This window comes from Penicillium verrucosum, assembly GCF_028828655.1.
Source record: "Penicillium verrucosum strain IBT 35672 chromosome Unknown utg000001l_segment0_segment0, whole genome shotgun sequence".
NCBI classification, from domain to species: Eukaryota; Fungi; Ascomycota; class Eurotiomycetes; order Eurotiales; family Aspergillaceae; genus Penicillium; species Penicillium verrucosum.
In genome coordinates, this window is record NW_026643210.1 from 2,805,474 (window position 1) to 2,823,891 (window position 18,418).

Sequence of the window (18,418 nt, forward strand, 5' to 3'; positions counted from 1 at the left end):
TGTAAGCGATACATCTCCATATTTGGTACTCTCCATATGGTGCGTAAATTATTTTTACTTCAGTTATGCATCTGTATGTTAATAATTCAGGCATAGGTTCCACGCTTGTAATTCCCCGATCCACTCGTGCGGTATAACCCGCGATGAAGTGTGGCGTAGCTCCATCCATCCCCCCATGTCATACCACTGCCTCAAGTCCGAGTAAAATATGGATGGGCAAGGGCCTAAGCCTATGGTTAGAGGTTATTGCAAGACATCGGATCAGGTCACATACCTCTGTCGCCGAGAGTCTTTCGCTGCTCTCATAGCGCAATAGGTGGCTGACTAAATCACGGCCATTCGAGGATGCACCCGGAAGGATATCCTCCCAGCGCTGCGTGGGGAACGAGTGGAATTCCACTTTCCCCCAATCTGGCAAAACTCGGACTTCCTATTCAATCGTTATAAATCACTTTTTCCATTCGTCAAAGGTGTGATATAATGCTTACCGGCCAGCGCTGTTCATCCGGAGTGCCCAGTAGTTTGAAGATGGAGAAAATCAGCGACAGATCGCTACCCACAGGCCCCGAATCAAAGAGCTGGCGGTGACCAACGGCAATAGCTTCTGCAACTACACAGCCGGCAGCCCACATGTCGAGGGTTGTTCCGTACTCTTTGAGCCCGAAGAGAATCTCTGGGGGTCGATAACACGTGGTGCCCACATCCGTGATTTTCTGCGTGGGTGGCTCAGATCCCGCATCGCCTTCTTTCCATGAAATGCCGAAGTCTGCCAAATAGGCCGGTCCGTTGGGGGAGTCCATGAGAATATTAGAAGGCTTGATATCCCGATGGAGTATACCCATGCTGTGGAGATGGGCAAGGGCACAGAACAGGTCTCGCAGAATCGATCGTGTTTGAGCAGCAGTTACCATGTCTCGCCGGAGCAACTGCTCGAGGTCATATCGTATAAAAGGAAAGACCAAGACAAACCTGCCACCATCAAGATTAAATGTCTCAATCAATGGAATTATATGCGGGTGAGAAGCTTCGCGCAACAGCCGTGCTTCACGGTGGGCATCGTGGGGGGCTGTCATCATATGGGGAATAGTGACTTTTACAGCCCGAACAGTCCCATCTTCCCACTTTGATCTGTAGATGGAGGAGTGCAGACCACCATAGTGGTGGGAACAAGATCGATATTGACCGATCACTTCCCCAGTTGAGGTCTCTGATTCTTCATAGTCATCCTCGACATGCTGTGGGCTGCCAATGGCCAGGTTTCTAGGGCCTGCCGATTCAGCATCATCAATTGCCTTTTGGCAGATGGAATTATATTCATCCTGGAGGGAATAGGGTTAGTTGAAATCATTTTTATTGTGAATTTTTAGGAAACGTAGAACTCACTTTTGAGGTCGCCGTGTCATACGCCTCGGTTTCAAGCTGTTTCGCTTGGGCCATAGCTTCTGCAAATGCGGAGACAGGCGACGAAGACGCTTGCTGGTAAGCCGTTGTGCTACACGCGAATCAATCGAGTGCTCATGTTGGCATATACGTAAAAGTCGCTTACAGAGACTGCATGGCTCGCAGCCGGTCCGTGAAGCCGAAATTGTCCTTCCAGGACATGGTGGGCGAGAACCACTGCCGTGACTTCTAAATTATACGGCAGTTAATGCACCAATGTAAGCGAAGTAAATATAAGGGGAGATATATTCTATCATGGCGAATTGCTATCAGATTTCAACCTGAGGCAGCAAGGCGCCAACATCAACCATCAACCGCGTGGATGATGTCATGTGACCAATCAAGGAGCGGTTACACTTCCCTGACGTAAATAATAGCTATTTAGGCATTGTGGTTGATTAGATACCGCCAAGTGCGGTAATACCATGACACCCTCCGTCATTCATCCCCATTGCCGTCCTCGGCCAACATCGAATGACACACTACCAACTGACACTGGCATTCGATCCCAATCCCGCATTTATTTTCCTTGGTTGATTGGGCTATTCTTGCCGTGAGCACAGGAATCTCTTGGTTTTCTCTTTTATGTTATGCGCTCCGTGCGCTACCTTGCTCAACACCTCAATACCCCGGAATCTGAATTATGGACCTCTCACGGCAAGAGTACCCAACCCTGCTGGTAAGATTGAGCAACGCGAGATTTGTGGCTATCTAGAGAAGCATTTAGATACCGATAATTGATGGTATTTCTTTTATCTAGGGCACCCTGCATCCCGGCCAAGCTACCACCGTCCTGAGCGATCGCATTCGAGTCATTAACAAGGTCAATGCGGATATCGCGGATTATCTACAGGTATGACAACCTGCGACTCGACCCAACAAGATTACTGGGATGGGATCTACAATGGAGAGCGACATTGGTGTTGACGAATTGGCGATAGGAACGACGCCGCGTTGAAGAAGCATATGCCCAAGGGTTACGGAAGCTATCGCATCGGCCACAGTTGGACAATGGAGCTGCTCTTGGGTAAATTGACCTCTCCCTGGAAGATTTAAGTTCTTCGGCGCCCGAGAATGATTCTGACCTGTGAAACTAGCATTTTCCAAATCCCCTGGCAACGCATCATCAGTGCCACCGAAACGCTCGCCGTGTCGCACGAGACCCTTGCGATCAAGATCGAAGAGGATATCGAACGACCTCTGAGGGAATTTAATAGCAAGAATCCGGAGATGAAGTCGATGCCTGGTATCCAGAGTAATCTGGCGGGGTTGGCGAAGAATGTGGAGACGGCACAGAAGAAGGTGGACAAGGCTAGGGCGAAGGGTGTCAAAGGCGCAGAGAAACTTTCTAGCGAGATTGCCAATGCCGAAGAAGTCCATCAGCAATGGGATTCACGGGCTCCCTTTGTTTACGAGCAGCTTCAGGCCGCCGATGAGACCCGGCTCAACCACCTTCGGGATGTCCTAACACAACTAGAGACCCATGAGCTTGATCAAGTCGAGCGTGGTCGCCAGGCCGCTGAAAGCTGCTTGAATATTCTCCTCAATGTGGAAACAGCGGATGAGATCAAAACCTTTGCTGCTAGAATGGCGGGTCCGCGGGTCCCTGTGACGCAGACTATAGCCAGAAGTCAGACTGAACGGGCAGAGATACCTTCCGCAATTGAACCATTATCTGAGCGAACCCAGACTGCGCCGCCCGAGCGTCATTTCTCCACGCCACCAACAGAGGCACCGCTTCCGCCCCCTCCACCGTTCCAGGATGATGCGGCAAGCCAACTATCAGAGACATCCGAGAGACCTGCTGTCGCTCACACACAGCCAGGTAAGTTTTACAATTGGGCTACGATCCCAACCTAGATGCAACATTGCAGTTCTCACGATTTATCTAGTACCGGAAGCACAGCCACGCCATACTCCCTTGGGGGGACTGAGACGTCTTGGCACTGTTATGAATAGGAGAAAGAGCATTGTCGGACCCTCGGCTGGAACTTTTGACCGAAAGGCAGAAAAGAAACGTAGCCCCTTTGCTGCATTCAAGCGAGCCGACTCCTCTCGCGATATGCAAATACCTGAATCTCCCCCATGACTGCCACTGACCGGCCGGGGACATCGTTTACCGATCAATCATCCTTGCGGAATCCTAGTGTGTCGCAGGATCACGCCGCATTGGACACTGCTGCACCTGTGCCTGAAGTGCACCCAGAGACCCCCAGAAATGGAGCTGCGCCAGAAGCCCTTGGGCTCGCTAATAACCATGTCAATCAGGTAATTTGCAAAACAGCAATTTAACTATTGCGGTGCAACAATCACGTACTAATCGATTGTTTAGCCACAGGTTGATTCAGAAGGGTTCACCCAGCGACCTGCAACCATTGACGAGATCACGCGTGCGCAGAACGAGGCAGCGGGGTAGGTGAACTTGTGCCAATTGTGGTGAACAAATACTAACAATCACTACAGCCTAGATGAATCTGGACTGAATTTGACGATTCGGGATCAGCCCATTTTCGAGGATGAGAGCCAAGCGAAGCAGGCCATGGATGATATGGCAAATACCCTCCGAATGGTTAGTGACAGGCTTCACTACTTAGGCAATGTGTATAATACTAACTTTCTTACGCAGAGGGCTCCGCAGACAGGAATGAGACGCAATGCAGGCACCATTCGCGGACGCCGTGATGTTCGCAATACAGTGTTCGTTGCTTCACCTGGCAATGAGCTTCCGCCATCTTCGGCAGGATCAGAGTCTCAGCCACCAACCTCGCCAATCAGGCACATAACCTCCCCCAGCATTGCCCCCAGCACTGCTACCGATGATCACACTTTATCGGATACCACCTCGGTTCGCTCCGGACACGCTACGCCTGGCCCGGGAGCTTCGGTCCATCCTGATCTATACGAATCGGGACTGAATGCTTCAGTCATTGAAACCATCAATGCGTGGTTTTCAGAGGGCAACGTTACCAAGTCTTTCGTTGTTGGTGAGCTTGCCCTAGCAAACAACCCTACACCTGGTACTGCGGTAGACCATACACGCATCCGACTCGACAACTTCCAAGTGCTGGAAAAGGTAGCCGCCAATCCTCACTTCGTACAGGAGGTTTCCACAGATGCTGGCGATGACAAGAGAGGCGAATACGATATCCAGCTGGGCAGCATTTCCCGCCCCATGCCGACAGTCGCATTTAAATATCAACTGCATATCGATCCAGCCAATCCCTCCGCCTACTGCCCCGTGATATTCAAGCCAGTCTGGAACATAGAAGAATCACAGGCGAGCGCCATCATCTACTATACGCTCAACCCATCCTTCCTCTCCCTCACAGCCGAGTCAGTTATCCTCAAGAACCTAGTCTTGACTATCAATTTGGATACAGCCACCGAGGATAAAACTACCAAGCAGCCGCGTGAGTCAGTCGCCCACGCCATCAGCGCCGCCATGTACCCCAATACAGGCGCCACCTTCCGTCGCAAAACCTCTACCGTCACTTGGAGAATCCCAGAGCTGGAAGTCAAGGCCCCCACAACCCCAGGCGCAGACAGCAAGTTCCTTGTCCGCTTCGTGACGTCCACCCCCGGACCTCGCAAGGGTACGGTCGAAGCAAAGTTCGAGCTCCGTGGCGCTGAATCCTCTTCTCAGCTTGGCATTAGCCGTGCTGCATCAGACGCAGAGCAGAGTGAAGCTGACCCTTTCGCCGACGAGGGGCGTGAGTCCCCGCTGTCCACGGTTTCATGGCTGGGCGTCCCGACTACACGCAAGCTGATCGGTGGAAAGTATGTCTCTTCCTAAATATGTCTTGAGCAAGGCGGGATGGAGCTATCCGCGCCTGGTCGTATATATTCCCCCTTTCGTGCAATCGTTCTTCTATTATCTGTCCACTGTCTGGATTACGTGTCAGGATACGCATCCCTACAGATAGGGCCCCAAACTGGGCCATCACAATCTGAGCATGATGCCATTACCTCTTTTTCTATTTGTTTTCCTCTGTCTTCCCCTCCTCGTCTCTTGTGTCCCGAGTATGCAAATAGCGATTCTGATATTGATGGATTTGTTCGTTGTCTGTTGAGTTTGCATCTTGTTTTGTGTGGTTAGTTAGGCATTTGCTTCGCGTACATATGTATGTAGCTCTATGTACTATTTCAAAGCACAGGGTTATTAGTGACAGGGCACTTCATCGTGCTTAATAGGCATTCGCATGGTCCATCGCATGCCTACTTGGTGCAACATCCAGCCTCTATGACTTCCCCTTTCTTTGCCCCTGCTCCTCTATTCTTGACATTTCTATAATGATATTGAAAGGAGAAAAAACTGTAATTTTACAGAAAGGCTGTATAGAGATTTATAGCTTTAATGCCCGTTCTACTTCTACTGTCTGAGAGGACCTCTAGGTCGATAAGCAGGGAGGCGTCTACCTTGCAGATCCCCCTATGCGAAGAGAAAATCTGCGCAATCGCAAAGATGGTTCCTAGCAGATTGTGTGCCAATTGCTTTTACTCGTGGCTTTAATTCAAATGAGCAAAATAATCATATGGGTGTCTTATTCAACGCCAATTTTCCTTTGTTCAACGTAACTGAATGTCAACCAATAAATCGTATGCCTCCTCGCTATCACTCTCGTATCCCCCTTTACCAGTTAAAGTCTTGCGGATTTCATGGGCTTGCTCTAGCAGTTCTTTAAACTCTTGCTCCTCGTTAGGGTCCTCAAATCCGGCCTGGCTCTTGGACCTCCACATTAGATAAACGACACGGGCCTTGTGAGCATCTGGGGATTGTCGAAGGTTGATAATCGCTAATGCCTCTGTTCCGTACTGACTGCAACACAATTAGCCCTTGTTTTTAACATATGAGGGACAATGAAGACACATTACATCGCAGCGTCTGTCTCTCCTTGTGCCAGCGCAATTGAACCCAAGCGATATTTGCAGCAAGCAATCATTAAAGATGTCGGACCCTCATTTGAGATAGTTTGCCATTCGTGAGCTTCCTGTAGAGTCTCTCTTGCCTTTTCAAGGTTTCCGTCTTTCAAACAAACTCTGGCCTTGTGAAACAGGTTGCTAGGTGCGAATTAGTAGCAGAAACGTGATGACCAAGAAATACAGATCCTTACAGCGGTGCCTTGGTAGCAGAAGGATATAGCCCGTCTGCCTTCGCATACCACTCTTTTGCCTTCTTTGTACATCCCTTCTCGGTAAATGCCCTTGCAGTGTTTTTCATGATGACTGATTGAAAACGAATGGATATCCGATTAATGCCATCTACAACGCCCCAATCAAGGGCCTGGTATAGGTAACTCAGTGCAGTGTCATACCGTGCCATAGAAATGTTGAGATTGCCCAAATTGCTCAAAATTCCTGCCACATTTTGGTCTCCACGCCCGAGATGGGCTTTGCGGATAGCAAGACACTGCTGTAAGTATCGCTCGCTCTGGTCAAAGTAACCACGGTGTCCCCAAAGTCGACCTGCCGAATTGCAAAGATGGGCCCACGACAACGGTGCGGTTTCCTTCATATTGTTGGTCTCCATTGCACGGAACGCATTGGCTAACATGATCTCAAGTTCATCAAGACCCTGTCGTTCTGCACAATACCAAGCCGCATTTGTCATCAATTCCACATACTCTGCTGATGGAACTATGCCTGTCTTGTGCTTTGCGTTCAAAGCAGTATTCAAGTTGTCTCGTAAACAGTAAACGTGCTGTATATATCGAGCACAGATCGGCATGCGACTCTCAAACCTCTCGCCCTTATCCTGTTTTGGAAAAACTTCATTCAACAACACCGAAGCCGCATCGAAAGCTTTCTGCCATGCTTTGCTGTCCAGTTGGCTTTTGTACTCATCTTGGATGAGGCGATGGATATTTATCGTTTCATTACTAGGAACGCGCTTTATCAAGGCGAGTGCAATAAGTTCCTCAGTGACATCATCAAATCTGAACAAAAGTCAGTATGTGTAACGCTCAGCGGGCAAGTAAAGTGAGAAACAACTCATCCTCATCCTGGCAAAACCGAAGTGTCTCGGGTATTTCGAGATCTGGATTCACTGTGAAGATGTCCTCTGTTATGATATCTGGTGATATAAGAGCAAGAACACCTAGCATGTGATGCGAATTTGGAGATAATGCTCCAAAGGACATTGAAAAAAGATTTCCGAGGGTGAGATTGTATCCCCCATGAGACCATTCAGGTTTGAGATTTGCAAGTAGTCTCTCTCGATTGGCTTCATAAGCCCGTAAGAACCGACGGAAAGACCACATTTTGTTATGCATGAGGGCTACCATCAGATTAATGCTCAGTGGGTGGCCATGCAAAGTCTGCGTAAGCTCAAGAGCCGCTTCTCTGTCTGCTTGTGACAGTACACGATCTCTGAGGAGGAATAAAATAAACTCCAGTCCAATATCTGGAGGAAACTCTCCAACTTCAAGCGACTCACGGCCCCAATTGAAGGTGTGCTTGCGTGCGGTGATGATAGCCGCGCCGTTCTTGGCCATTCCAGGCCAATATTTATTGAAGATGGCCGTGTCCTCCGCATTGTCATAAACTACGAGCCATCGAATGTCTGGAGCCAACATTTAGCCCCATCAATCAATAAATGCAGATCGGCAGTGTCCTACCTGTCTCCTGAAGCCACTTGATGAGAACCATCCGGTTTTCCGCATCTTTGTTTGACTCTGCGCCCGGTAAACCTAGCCATTCCACGGCCGCTGAGTTAAAGCTCTCTTGCATTGACTCCTCCGTTTCACCGTTAAACCACAGAATAACGGGAAATATTGCTGTGTGCCTGTGTACAAATTCAATGGCTATTTGTGTCTTTCCCATGCCACCGAGTCCATGTAAAGCAACTGATAAGAGCCCAGTGGGAAGGGGCTCTTTGTCGAGCTGAAGCTTGGTCTTTAGGTCTTTGATGTGACTTTCCCGACCGAAAAAATTGGCATTCGGTGACGCTGGAATCTTATGACAAGTCGTCTTCCCTCCTGGTAATGTATTACTGCTTTGCAGAAGCACTTCGTCTCGAAGAGACTGGGGATTGGATTGTAGGAGCTTAAGTTGCAATGACTTGTGCTTTTGAGTGTTCAAAAGTATTTTCGAAATTTGAAGACATTTGTCAATTGTCTCCTTGATCATCTCCACTATGTTGTCACTACTATCCTCAATCGGTTTCCAATGTTTGCCTTGGATCTTGTCTAATCAACGTTAGAAACTCATACTTTCATACTTTCCAAGTAGATATTTTCCAAGATTGGATATATCTGCAGAGAACTCTGTACGTACTCGGTACATCACGGAACAATGAAATAATATTCAACCAAAGGATCATGATTTTGTTGTGAAGCAGGATCGAATCTTCAAGGATTTTCTGGGGTGGAGTATTCTTGGTGATATCGTTCAAAGCCCCCAAGTGGGAGCCGACTGCTTTCAAAAGCTTATGAACCCGAGTCAAAGAGTCAATCGATCTAAAAGATACCTATGCAAATGATTGTTAGGTATTCACGTATTTCAGGTATTCACATCATCATCGAAGATTGGATTTGAAAATATCTACCTTGATCACCAAATAAAGAAGACCCCACATCAGTGACACATCGACATTTCTTTTCATCATCTTGACAAACATTGTGGCGAAGGTATCGTAATGAGTCAATGTAAATGGGAGAAGATAGAGCACCTCAAGCTGGGATTCATTTCCGGGGCCGTGCTGAGATTCGAGACGGGCTATGAAGTCAGACAAAGACTTGACTTGAAGTGCTACCGCTAGCTCGTCATTTTCGAGATCTTTTTTGCAACGATCAGTAGTGGCTTTCCAGGACTGGTGAAATAATGCGTCAAAATCACTGACCCAGTTAGTAGGGGTACCCTAAGTAAAATAGATGGAGTTTCAAAACCTCACAAAATGTCGTCCGGTTCCTTGGATGAATCCACGTGTGTTCCAGTGGGGGATGGCAGCCCACTGTTATTGGGACGCATACCAAACATTTTCAGCCTGGCGTATTCAATCTTCATGTCGGGAACTCAATAGAAGTAGTGAGTCTGAAATGGAGAAACTGTGTTGAATTTCCTAGGAATAACGGAGGGAGATAATCAATTACCATAAACGCTCATGTGAACATGCAAGATGAAGCGAAAGGAGGGGCAAAAAGAGCGCAACGTGCCAGTACAGTGCCAGTACAGTGCCAGCTGAAAAGTCACTGGCGGGACTTGAATAGATCACCGGACCGGTCTAACCCTAGAGGTGGCCTAAGAGTCAGCTATGGGGCTGATTGTATTGAAATGAACTTACCATAATGAACGTCTTATTGATTTCATTTAATTTCAGTTCTTACAATTGAAAGACCAAAGATAAATGTTCAAATAACAGCCACATTCCTGTTTTCTAGTACCTACCTAGGTATTTCTCTCCATACTCGCCGCTCAATCACTAAACACAATGACAATTATTTCGTCCAGTCCCCCTCGCTCTGTGTGTTTTAGATACATTGCAGACATTCCACTATGGACGAAAGAAAAACCATTTGTCGTTGACCAGATTGAGAAAGCACAAGGAGAATCAATTTCAAACATTGAATATGAAGACCATGAAACAGAAAGTCTGTATGATCTCCGTGGTTCTGAATCCCAACTTGACATCTATGAGCACTCCTTTCAGTTTTTCAACCGCCCAACTGAGTTGATCAAACTGCCCGAAGAAGAAATGATGGTTCCCTATGCAGAGCATGTAAATGATGTTCTGGGTGATATTTTCAAAACCGACCATGTCTTCACCTACGACCTCCGTGTATGTCTATTATCCCTTTTGCATTCAGTAAAGAAAGTGCCCTGACCCTGATGGGAGGGAAGTTTCGAGAGAATCGCACTTTCTCCGGGGATGAGAGCTTATCGACCAGCCGCCGAGTGCCATCTCCAACTGTTTCTATTGTTCATGGCGGTAAGACGTCCTTATTATCTCGGACCTATTTCCTCTGTTAATATGCAGTACAGATCATACGAGAGAAGGCGGCTGGAATCGAATTGCACGAACCCTGAGCGAGGAAGAACTGGCTGAGTATCAGTCGGGGCGTTGGCGAGCCCGAATTGTCAAGTAGGAACCAATTATTCATCAAGCTCGTTGAGAATACACATGGCTAATACTTTACGTGAATAAAATAGTGTGTGGCGATCGATACTTCCAGTCGTGGAAGACAGTCCTCTGGCATTTCTTGACCCAAGTACAGTGAACGAGAAAGACTTACTTGAGGTAGACCGAGTTTCTGCTGTCAGCTATGGGACAATCTACAATATCAAATACAACCCAAGCCACAAATGGTATTGGCTTAGCAAGCAGACATCTGAGGAGATCGCAGTCTTCGTTTGTTTTGACTCGGACCCTCCAGAGAGAAAGTTCAATTGTGAGTTATCAGAATGAATCTCATAATGATATACGTCTGACTGGGCCTAGTTTGTCCTCACTCTGCGTTCACCGATCCTCAGACTAGAGCGGACGTACCTTTTCGCCAAAGCGTGGAAACCCGTAGTATTGTTTTTACGCGTCTTTGATTTGACATTATCAGATTGTGCTGGCCTACCGGACTTGGGCTTCTTCATCTAGTTCTTCATTTTCATTTTTAATATCGTTACTCTACACTTCAAGAGAACCATTTGTTCTAATGTTGTTTGTTCTAATGTTCAGCAGGAACTACGGAGTATTTGAAAATTGTGTCCCATGATGCCCGTAACAAGTTTCATTACTGCCCTTGTAGACATGGATGTCTGCATATGCGTGTCTCATAACACATGAGACCAGCGAATGGAAATTTGGCGCTATCTTCGGATCTCCATACAAAACCCTCCATAGGCTTTCGAAGCACCTTCTGCGCAGACGGAGCTGCAAGAGGCAAACACGCTATTCGCTGACTGCCAGAAATGATACCCCCATTGGCCCTGTTTGTACAGGTATGGCCCCTATTTTTTCTAGGCCGTATCGTAACCCCTTAATACCGCCATGTTCGAATGAGTATTTTTGGCTGCTTACCGGTCTACGCCTATCGATATGTGCTCAATAATATGGCGCGTGGACAATAATGTGAGCCGACAAAATGAAGATCTTCCCCTCATTTTCCAATGTGGCTTGCCAACAAAGCAAGCCTAAGATCATGGAGGCTGGTATACAGTCCCTGTGATTTCCCATGATTTGGCCTTGCTGAGTTTCATCAGTATGGTGGTTATGCAGTTTGCATGGGGCCAAGAGAAGGCCACGAACTGCTCACATGCTCCACCCTCAACATCCAAGAGTAAAACAACACCGTCCATGCGATTCCGATTGGCCTGTATCCTTTGATTTGGGCACAAACCACAATAGATCAACATCCATATGCTATCTGTAGAGGATGAGCAGGTTACGGAGAGTCATTTACGGACACGCCGATCTGTCTCCTTTTTAGGCAGCCATCCGTGGTGCAACATTTCCCTTTAACAAGTGAGATAAACGACCGAAAATAAGACCCTGAGAGGCAAACCAGCACCACGTGGTTACGGGTCTTAGTGGGACTTTGATTTTCCCAGGCTCAGTGGCTCGGTATGCTGTTTAAACGTTCCTACGATGGCTTATCAGTCCACAGGTGGAAGAACCAGAAATAAGAAATAAAAATCGAAACTTCGCCCCCAAATGGTGCCTATTCCAGAAAGCGCTTAAGCCGATGGCTGACACATAGCCTCATTTCACGAGACAAGAGCCCTGGAGGCGCCCGAATGGATGTGAACCAACGTTCTCCTAGTAGCTTAATAAATACCAGTTGGTCTGATAATGTACAATTGTTCTTTCATATATTTTGACATATACTATTCTAGCCATTGACAAAATGGATATTCGCCATGCTTTTCTACGGTCAAAAGTCAAGGGCCCAGAAGTCGTCTGTCTTGATACCCAAAAGCTATGCGAAGCTGTATTCCGAAACCCCTCCAAAATGACTATATGCTCGCCAGAAACAATAACCTGGCAAAGGTTTTTGGAACGTCAGATTTTGACTCTGTGGTCTAGCTACTTTTCACCGGCTCTTTCAAGCCTGGACCACACCGAAAACACACACCAAGATGCGTTTCAACTGTTCCTGCAAATCTCGATTCTTTTAAGAGATACCCAGCCCCTTGAAACCACCATTGATTCCATTGCAACAAAGTTATTCGCAAATTCTGGAATAAATTCCGAAGAGATACGCAACGCAAGAAGACATGAGATTCGCCAGGTGATTTTCGCCGTCACCGGTCTCCTCACTATGCTCTATACCCCCGCCCCAACTATCTCGGCTGGCAACTTTACCATTGTTGTTCCTGAAGATTTGGGATCGATGCGTTGTCAACAAAGTTGCGAAAAGGCACAGAATGCATTGTTTGGATTTTTAAAAGGCTTTGGAATCTTGCTACCAATACAGGGGGAGGAGGAGGAGGATAGCCCCGTGGAAGAGGCCAGCGAAGAACTCCACATCTCCAAACTGAATTATGCATCCTTGCGCAATATCAGCAACATTCAAATTTCCTGGGTCAATGACTTGAGCTCGCATCTATACTTTAATGACAAGAAGCAGGTACTCTCGCTGTTTCGGCTTCCCTCATTTTGTGTAGCACATTCACTTGATGAACTTGCTACGTCTCTATTTCACGGGTCGGTTGATTCGGCAAGGACTGCTCCACATCCCGTACCAAGCTAACTTTGGTGTCGGACAGAGTATTGAATTCACCATTAGCGAAACTCAGTGGAGACGGTGATCTAAAGGACTCCTGCAGCCAGGCCTATTTGGAGGAAGTGTTTTTAACCTACCGACTACTCTTTGGCTTGGACAAACACAGTCGGCGACGTTTCAAGTCGGAGCAAAAAGGAGAGCAAGATCATCAGGGCCACCCGATCGCTTCTTGAACAAACTCTGTGCAAATGCTCGTATGGATATGGATACAAGCGAGCGTCTGGAGGCTGCATTTCGCCCGGGTGGAGTTTATATCAAGCATAATGACTTTCCAATCTTTGGCGAGCGCCTGATGATTCTTCAGTCGTACAGCATACGCCAATCACCGAGTCGGTTTCGTGCATTCTGGAAAGATCGTCGAAAGCCCGCAGACTTTCTCAACCTGTGGGTAGTGATTATATTTGGTGCCTCTGCGTTACTGCTCTCTCTACTACAGCTTATTATAGCAATCATAGCGTTGGCGGTTGCATTTAAGCAGTTGGAGCAACGTTGAATTCAAATTTATAATCAAATCATCAAATAACTATATCAAATAAATAATGAAATATAACGAGTGACCAAGTACAAGACTGCGTTTCCCTCCAACCAAAAAGCTGTACCAGTCTGCTGTCTTCCCTTAGTCGAGCTTTCACTGACGAAATGTATCACCGAATCTTCACTGAGCTGAACTAAACGTGAATTGGGGTTAATATGATCATGGAAACCAGGGAAAATCATTTCAAAGACCGACCGATATCAACCACCCATGCTGACATGCTGGTCACGCTCCTTCTGGAGCCGGACTTTGCCAGTAGTGCATCGGTCCGTAGTCTGCTCATCCAACAGCTTTTTGATATCAAATTCGTCCTTCCACGGCTGTCGGAGTGGCAGCAGTTTAGCCGCAACATCAGCCGGAGCGGTCTCCGGTGAAGAGGCTTGCAAGGGAGTATTAGAGGAATCCAAGTTGTCTGACATTTTCGTCAAGAAGAAAGATTGATATTGGTAATAGGAAGATAGATCTTGAATATAGTATCAATACATCAAAGTCTAGGAAGAGAGCGAAAAGATCAGGAGCTCGGAGGGAGAGATCCCCAGATATAGCTGATGAAAGGCGGCTCTAATGAATTATTCCGTCACATGGATCGATCATACAAGGCTCTTGAGAAAACGGGTAATAAACAGTCCACGTCAGGTAATGGAATAACAGTCTTCGCGAACGGCCCGTCCTGCATAAGTGCATACGTGGCATGCGCCCGGGTGAGCGATGCAGCTGAAATGCAATGCCAAGGCCATAGATCCCCTCGATCCCCTCGCCCCCCCCACAACCGTGGATCTCCCCGTCGCTCCACCCATCTCCTCTTTGGCAACTCCTAAACCCCAAATCTGCCATGAAGGCATTCTCCAGTCTTTGGCTTTTCCCCGGTTTATACAGTAGCCTCTCGCTTGCAGAACTGCAAAGGCCTCTAAGAGTCGCGTCATTCCAACCTCTGTTTACATCTGAATCCACCTCGATGCGTTGCGCGACTATGGGCTGCAATTCCAGCAATCTGTCCCCCCTTTCACCAGTTGACCTGCTCTTCCTAGATGCGTCCGAGCTCCAGACTCGTCTCACGGAGCGAAAGTTAACCAGTGTACAGCTGGTCAAGGCAGGGCTGGAACAAATCAGACGAGAGAATCACCAGGGCCTAAAACTGAATGCGATTATTTCAACACCACCTGAGGAAGAGGTGATAAAACTTGCGGAAGAATTAGATCGTGAGCGGGAACAGGGACGTGTCCGCGGTCCTCTCCATGGAATCACAATCATTGTCAAGGTAGGCAATGGAGACCCATGCAAGCAGGGATGATGTTGTGTTCTAATGCCTTACTTGACAGGATGCCATAGGAAACCATCCCGAATTGAAAATGGCCACTACTTCCGGCTCTTATGCCCTCAAGACCTCGGTAGTGGCGGGTGACTCGCAGGTGATTGAAAAGGTAGTGTTGACATGCCTAACCATCCCGTCGTTGTTCATTTTCTGAAAACACAATAGCTTCGTAAAGCCGGTGTGTTAATTCTTGGAAAAGCAAACCTTACGGTAATCATCAGCTATCTTCTCTTTTCCTAGGCAGAAGATTGAGTGTAATGCTAATTCTGGCTATAGGAGTTCTGCCAAATGAAGTAAGCAACATGAGATTTAGTCACCTGCACAACCAGACTCACATCTATTTAAGAGGTGACAACATCACTACCGGCTGGTCCGCCGTGGGTGGGCAGACTACGTCAGCATATATTGAAGGTGGCATCCGCCATGATCAAGGCAGGGGCGGCCCGACTGTAAATATCGGTCTTCTCCACTCCACAGTGGATTGCAATTTTATGAGCTAATCTTTTAAGATGCCCGGAGGGTCATCCACAGGCTCTGCAGTAGGTGTCTCTGCTGGGTTTAGCCCAATCGCTCTCGGAACAGAGACAGATGGATCCGTCATCCAGCCAGCAAATCGAGCCGCCTTGTTTGCGATCAAGCCCACCCATGGTATGGTATCGTTGGAAGGAGCGTGGCAGCTGTCTACCAGCTTTGATGTCATTGGACCAATGGCTAAATCAGCAGGTGATCTGGCTAATCTTCTCAACGTTATTGTGAAAAATGAAACTGCAAACTACCCGGAATTTTTGACAAAATCATTTGCAAATCTTAGGTTGGGATTTGTGGATCCAGATATTTGGCGATTTCCCGATGCCTACTCTCACCCCATTGATGGGGTTCGGGATCAGATGGTCAGTATAGCTTCTTTGCAATTCGGACTGTGAGCCATGAGCTCATTGCTTCAACAGAGGACTGCGTATCTTGACGCAAAGTCGAAGATCGAAACCCTTGCGAAGAAGGTCGAATATCCTATTTCGATCGTCTTGCCAGAAGATCTTAACATATCTGGGCAGCCAAGTATTTCGAATGTTATCAGTAATTATTTTCCTGTCCTTATAAGATGAAATAGAGAGCTTACTTACTCTTCACAGCATATGAATATGGCCCCCTCATTGACTCCTACTTGAAGAATCTCACTGAATCAGAGGTTCGCAGTTTGGATGAGCTCATCAAGTGGAACGAGGCCCATCGAGAGCTGGAGCTCCCAGAAGGTGTGCCGGAGATGGGACCCCAATTTTTCGAATGTATACATACTAATCCTGGAGTAGAGTACCCCAGTCAATCTCGTCTGGTCGCAGCACGGGATAACGTACCTTCTCTGGAGAATTACCAGGCTATTCGATCACATCTGAAAATGGTCACAGATGATCTGAGCGCGGTGTATGATGCACATGATATAGATCTCATCGTTATCCCTACAGACTCTCCAATCTGCTCCGTGTCGGCTGCGACTGGTAAGTTCCTCTGAAATAACTAATAACTAGTATCCCATTTGCTTACGCTGAATAGGGTTCCCAATTGGCACAATGCCCCTTGGCTACCTTGACTATAATGGCAAGCCCTTTGGCTTGGCGGTCATGGGCAGGTCTGGCGATGACGGATTACTTCTCCAGTTCATGAGTGCTTTTGAGGCAGCTTTTCCGAAGAGACGAGTGCCACCTCCCCTGCTTGCGAATCTCGGTGGGGCACCTGAAGATGAACCTCAGAGCATGATATAACCCTAAGTAGTAAAATTGAATGAGTTCTCATCAAAAAAAAAAAGAATTTTCAGAGTCAAGCTCTCAGAGTAAATTTCAGTCCGGGCTCAGGACGATGCGACCGAGATTTCTCCACTTTGTAGGTTGTATAGACTTATCCACATATATAGATAAAAAGCTTTATTACTACTTGAATACCCTCCTAGTCGCACGGGGCCGTTTAGGATAAAACAAAGCCGAATAAAGTTGATAGAAATGTGTACTATGTAATTTTCTAGTATTGTATGCCCAGATGGTTCCATTAGTGGCAATTACTAATTTTCTGTGTGGCAGAAACCCCGTTGTCAAATTTGGCCTCGACTGCCGTACACGTTCCTGCGAATCCAAAGCTCCTTCCACATTACAGGAACCAATTCTCTTACGCGCCTTCCCATATACACATGTCTAGCCAACTCATTACCCCCTCATCAGAAGCCATGACTACTCCTTTCAACCCTTGGCCGCACCTCGTTAGAATGGCTAATCTAAACATCAAAGTCTTTCCTGGGCTCGCAGTTACCGACGATCAGCTGAAGGAAGCCGCCGCTCTATTTCGTGACAATTACGGAATATGGGGCAAACAAACCAAGCGAGCAGGTAAGCTCTGACGGCAACACTACCTTGTTTACTGAGTGTTTATCCTCGGTAGGTCAGCCCGTGGCTTTGTCCCCCGACCGTATGCGAGAACAGTACCTGCCTTCTACCGCAACGACTGCTTATGCCAGAGTGGAAGTCGATGGGACCCTCGCAGGACATGCTTTTGCTTGCAGATGGCACTATAAGGGCTTAACGGTGTGCTGGATCACTCAACTTGTTGTGCACAAAGACTTCCGCGATATTGGACTTGCAACAACCCTCCTAAATGCGTTGAGGTGCGACACTGATAATATCTACGGGATCATGAGTTCCCACCCTGCCGCTTGTCTCGCTGCGGCGAAGGTTTTTTGTCGTGCTATCGAGAGGGTTCCGCTCGACTACATTGCCACGCAGGCAGATGCAATTCTCAAAAGCTCCCCTATTTCCTATATCCGCGACGCCAAGCTGCATGGCACTTTGTTCAAGGATGAGAGTGAGATGGTTTCTGGAGTAGACACGGGGTTCTTTGTCGACCATGATGAACCCAACGCAGCTCTCGAAGCGATCAAGAATGACTTGCCCTGGCCCCTAGGGGATCTCGCCGAAGGCCACGAATTTCTACTCATTATCCAGCACAAACGCCGTTCTAGTCGTCTGCTACAGACACAGGCAGTATAAGTACCTATCAACAGGCTTTTTTAATGTGTTGTGTCCCTTAGTTTTATTGGCTGAATTGCTAATACTGCCTGATCGATTGAGAGTGCTTCCAGGGCGGGTCTGGGATCATCAAGTCTTCTTCTAAGTTATTCTTACCTCGTGAGTTAGTTAGTTAGCTTCTTCAAACAATGACAAAATCTTTGCTACAATAATCGTGCCAAGCACGCAACACACATAGATATTAGATATGCGGGGATACAGTACTATGGTGATTTGTCTGCAAGACGCTCATTGAGACAAAGAAAGAGAAGAAATATGTAGGTAAGATGTAAGTATGCAGTGATGGTTTAATTACTGCATAAACAAATAGCGGACCATCAATGACAAGAACAAGCAACATAGCACAAACCAA

General features: G+C 47.3%; 9 protein-coding genes across 9 annotated transcripts; 6 read left to right on the forward strand and 3 right to left on the reverse strand.

The window, feature by feature from the left end:
* Positions 1 to 191: 191 nt before the first annotated feature.
* N7516_001029 (putative cell division protein kinase (Ctk1)) lies at positions 192 to 1,602 on the reverse strand (the record flags this gene model as incomplete). The annotated part of the gene is made up of 5 exons (XM_057213751.1): positions 192 to 224; positions 275 to 430; positions 489 to 1,319; positions 1,384 to 1,492; positions 1,547 to 1,602. The coding sequence occupies 5 exons, from the start codon at positions 1,600 to 1,602 to the stop codon at positions 192 to 194; spliced, it is 1,185 nt and encodes a 394-aa protein (XP_057075634.1).
* A 481-nt stretch (positions 1,603 to 2,083) lies between these two features.
* Positions 2,084 to 3,300, forward strand: N7516_001030 (uncharacterized protein; the record flags this gene model as incomplete). Its single annotated transcript, XM_057213752.1, has 4 exons — positions 2,084 to 2,119; positions 2,201 to 2,293; positions 2,382 to 2,467; positions 2,538 to 3,300. 4 exons carry the CDS (start codon positions 2,084 to 2,086, stop codon positions 3,298 to 3,300), a joined length of 978 nt encoding a protein of 325 aa, XP_057075635.1.
* A 225-nt stretch (positions 3,301 to 3,525) lies between these two features.
* Positions 3,526 to 5,233, forward strand: N7516_001031 (uncharacterized protein; the record flags this gene model as incomplete). The annotated part of the gene is made up of 4 exons (XM_057213753.1): positions 3,526 to 3,708; positions 3,773 to 3,852; positions 3,904 to 4,009; positions 4,067 to 5,233. 4 exons carry the CDS (start codon positions 3,526 to 3,528, stop codon positions 5,231 to 5,233), a joined length of 1,536 nt encoding a protein of 511 aa, XP_057075636.1.
* A 773-nt stretch (positions 5,234 to 6,006) lies between these two features.
* N7516_001032 (tetratricopeptide repeat protein) lies at positions 6,007 to 8,758 on the reverse strand (the record flags this gene model as incomplete). Its single annotated transcript, XM_057213754.1, has 6 exons — positions 6,007 to 6,256; positions 6,313 to 6,498; positions 6,552 to 7,373; positions 7,426 to 7,999; positions 8,055 to 8,624; positions 8,713 to 8,758. 6 exons carry the CDS (start codon positions 8,756 to 8,758, stop codon positions 6,007 to 6,009), a joined length of 2,448 nt encoding a protein of 815 aa, XP_057075637.1.
* Positions 8,759 to 9,865: 1,107 nt separating this feature from the next.
* N7516_001033 (uncharacterized protein) lies at positions 9,866 to 10,971 on the forward strand (the record flags this gene model as incomplete). The annotated part of the gene is made up of 5 exons (XM_057213755.1): positions 9,866 to 10,213; positions 10,276 to 10,363; positions 10,417 to 10,516; positions 10,585 to 10,823; positions 10,874 to 10,971. 5 exons carry the CDS (start codon positions 9,866 to 9,868, stop codon positions 10,969 to 10,971), a joined length of 873 nt encoding a protein of 290 aa, XP_057075638.1.
* Positions 10,972 to 12,272: 1,301 nt separating this feature from the next.
* On the forward strand, positions 12,273 to 13,118 carry N7516_001034 (uncharacterized protein; the record flags this gene model as incomplete). The annotated part of the gene is made up of 1 exon (XM_057213756.1): positions 12,273 to 13,118. One exon carries the CDS (start codon positions 12,273 to 12,275, stop codon positions 13,116 to 13,118), a length of 846 nt encoding a protein of 281 aa, XP_057075639.1.
* Positions 13,119 to 13,886: 768 nt separating this feature from the next.
* Positions 13,887 to 14,105, reverse strand: N7516_001035 (uncharacterized protein; the record flags this gene model as incomplete). Its single annotated transcript, XM_057213757.1, has 1 exon — positions 13,887 to 14,105. The coding sequence occupies one exon, from the start codon at positions 14,103 to 14,105 to the stop codon at positions 13,887 to 13,889; it is 219 nt and encodes a 72-aa protein (XP_057075640.1).
* A 536-nt stretch (positions 14,106 to 14,641) lies between these two features.
* Positions 14,642 to 16,755, forward strand: N7516_001036 (amidase signature enzyme; the record flags this gene model as incomplete). The annotated part of the gene is made up of 10 exons (XM_057213758.1): positions 14,642 to 14,944; positions 15,006 to 15,107; positions 15,164 to 15,208; positions 15,275 to 15,291; positions 15,345 to 15,447; positions 15,508 to 15,888; positions 15,946 to 16,072; positions 16,129 to 16,248; positions 16,306 to 16,491; positions 16,547 to 16,755. 10 exons carry the CDS (start codon positions 14,642 to 14,644, stop codon positions 16,753 to 16,755), a joined length of 1,593 nt encoding a protein of 530 aa, XP_057075641.1.
* A 494-nt stretch (positions 16,756 to 17,249) lies between these two features.
* Positions 17,250 to 18,027, forward strand: N7516_001037 (Acyl-CoA N-acyltransferase; the record flags this gene model as incomplete). The annotated part of the gene is made up of 2 exons (XM_057213759.1): positions 17,250 to 17,370; positions 17,423 to 18,027. The coding sequence occupies 2 exons, from the start codon at positions 17,250 to 17,252 to the stop codon at positions 18,025 to 18,027; spliced, it is 726 nt and encodes a 241-aa protein (XP_057075642.1).
* Between the last annotated feature and the right edge of the window lie 391 nt (positions 18,028 to 18,418).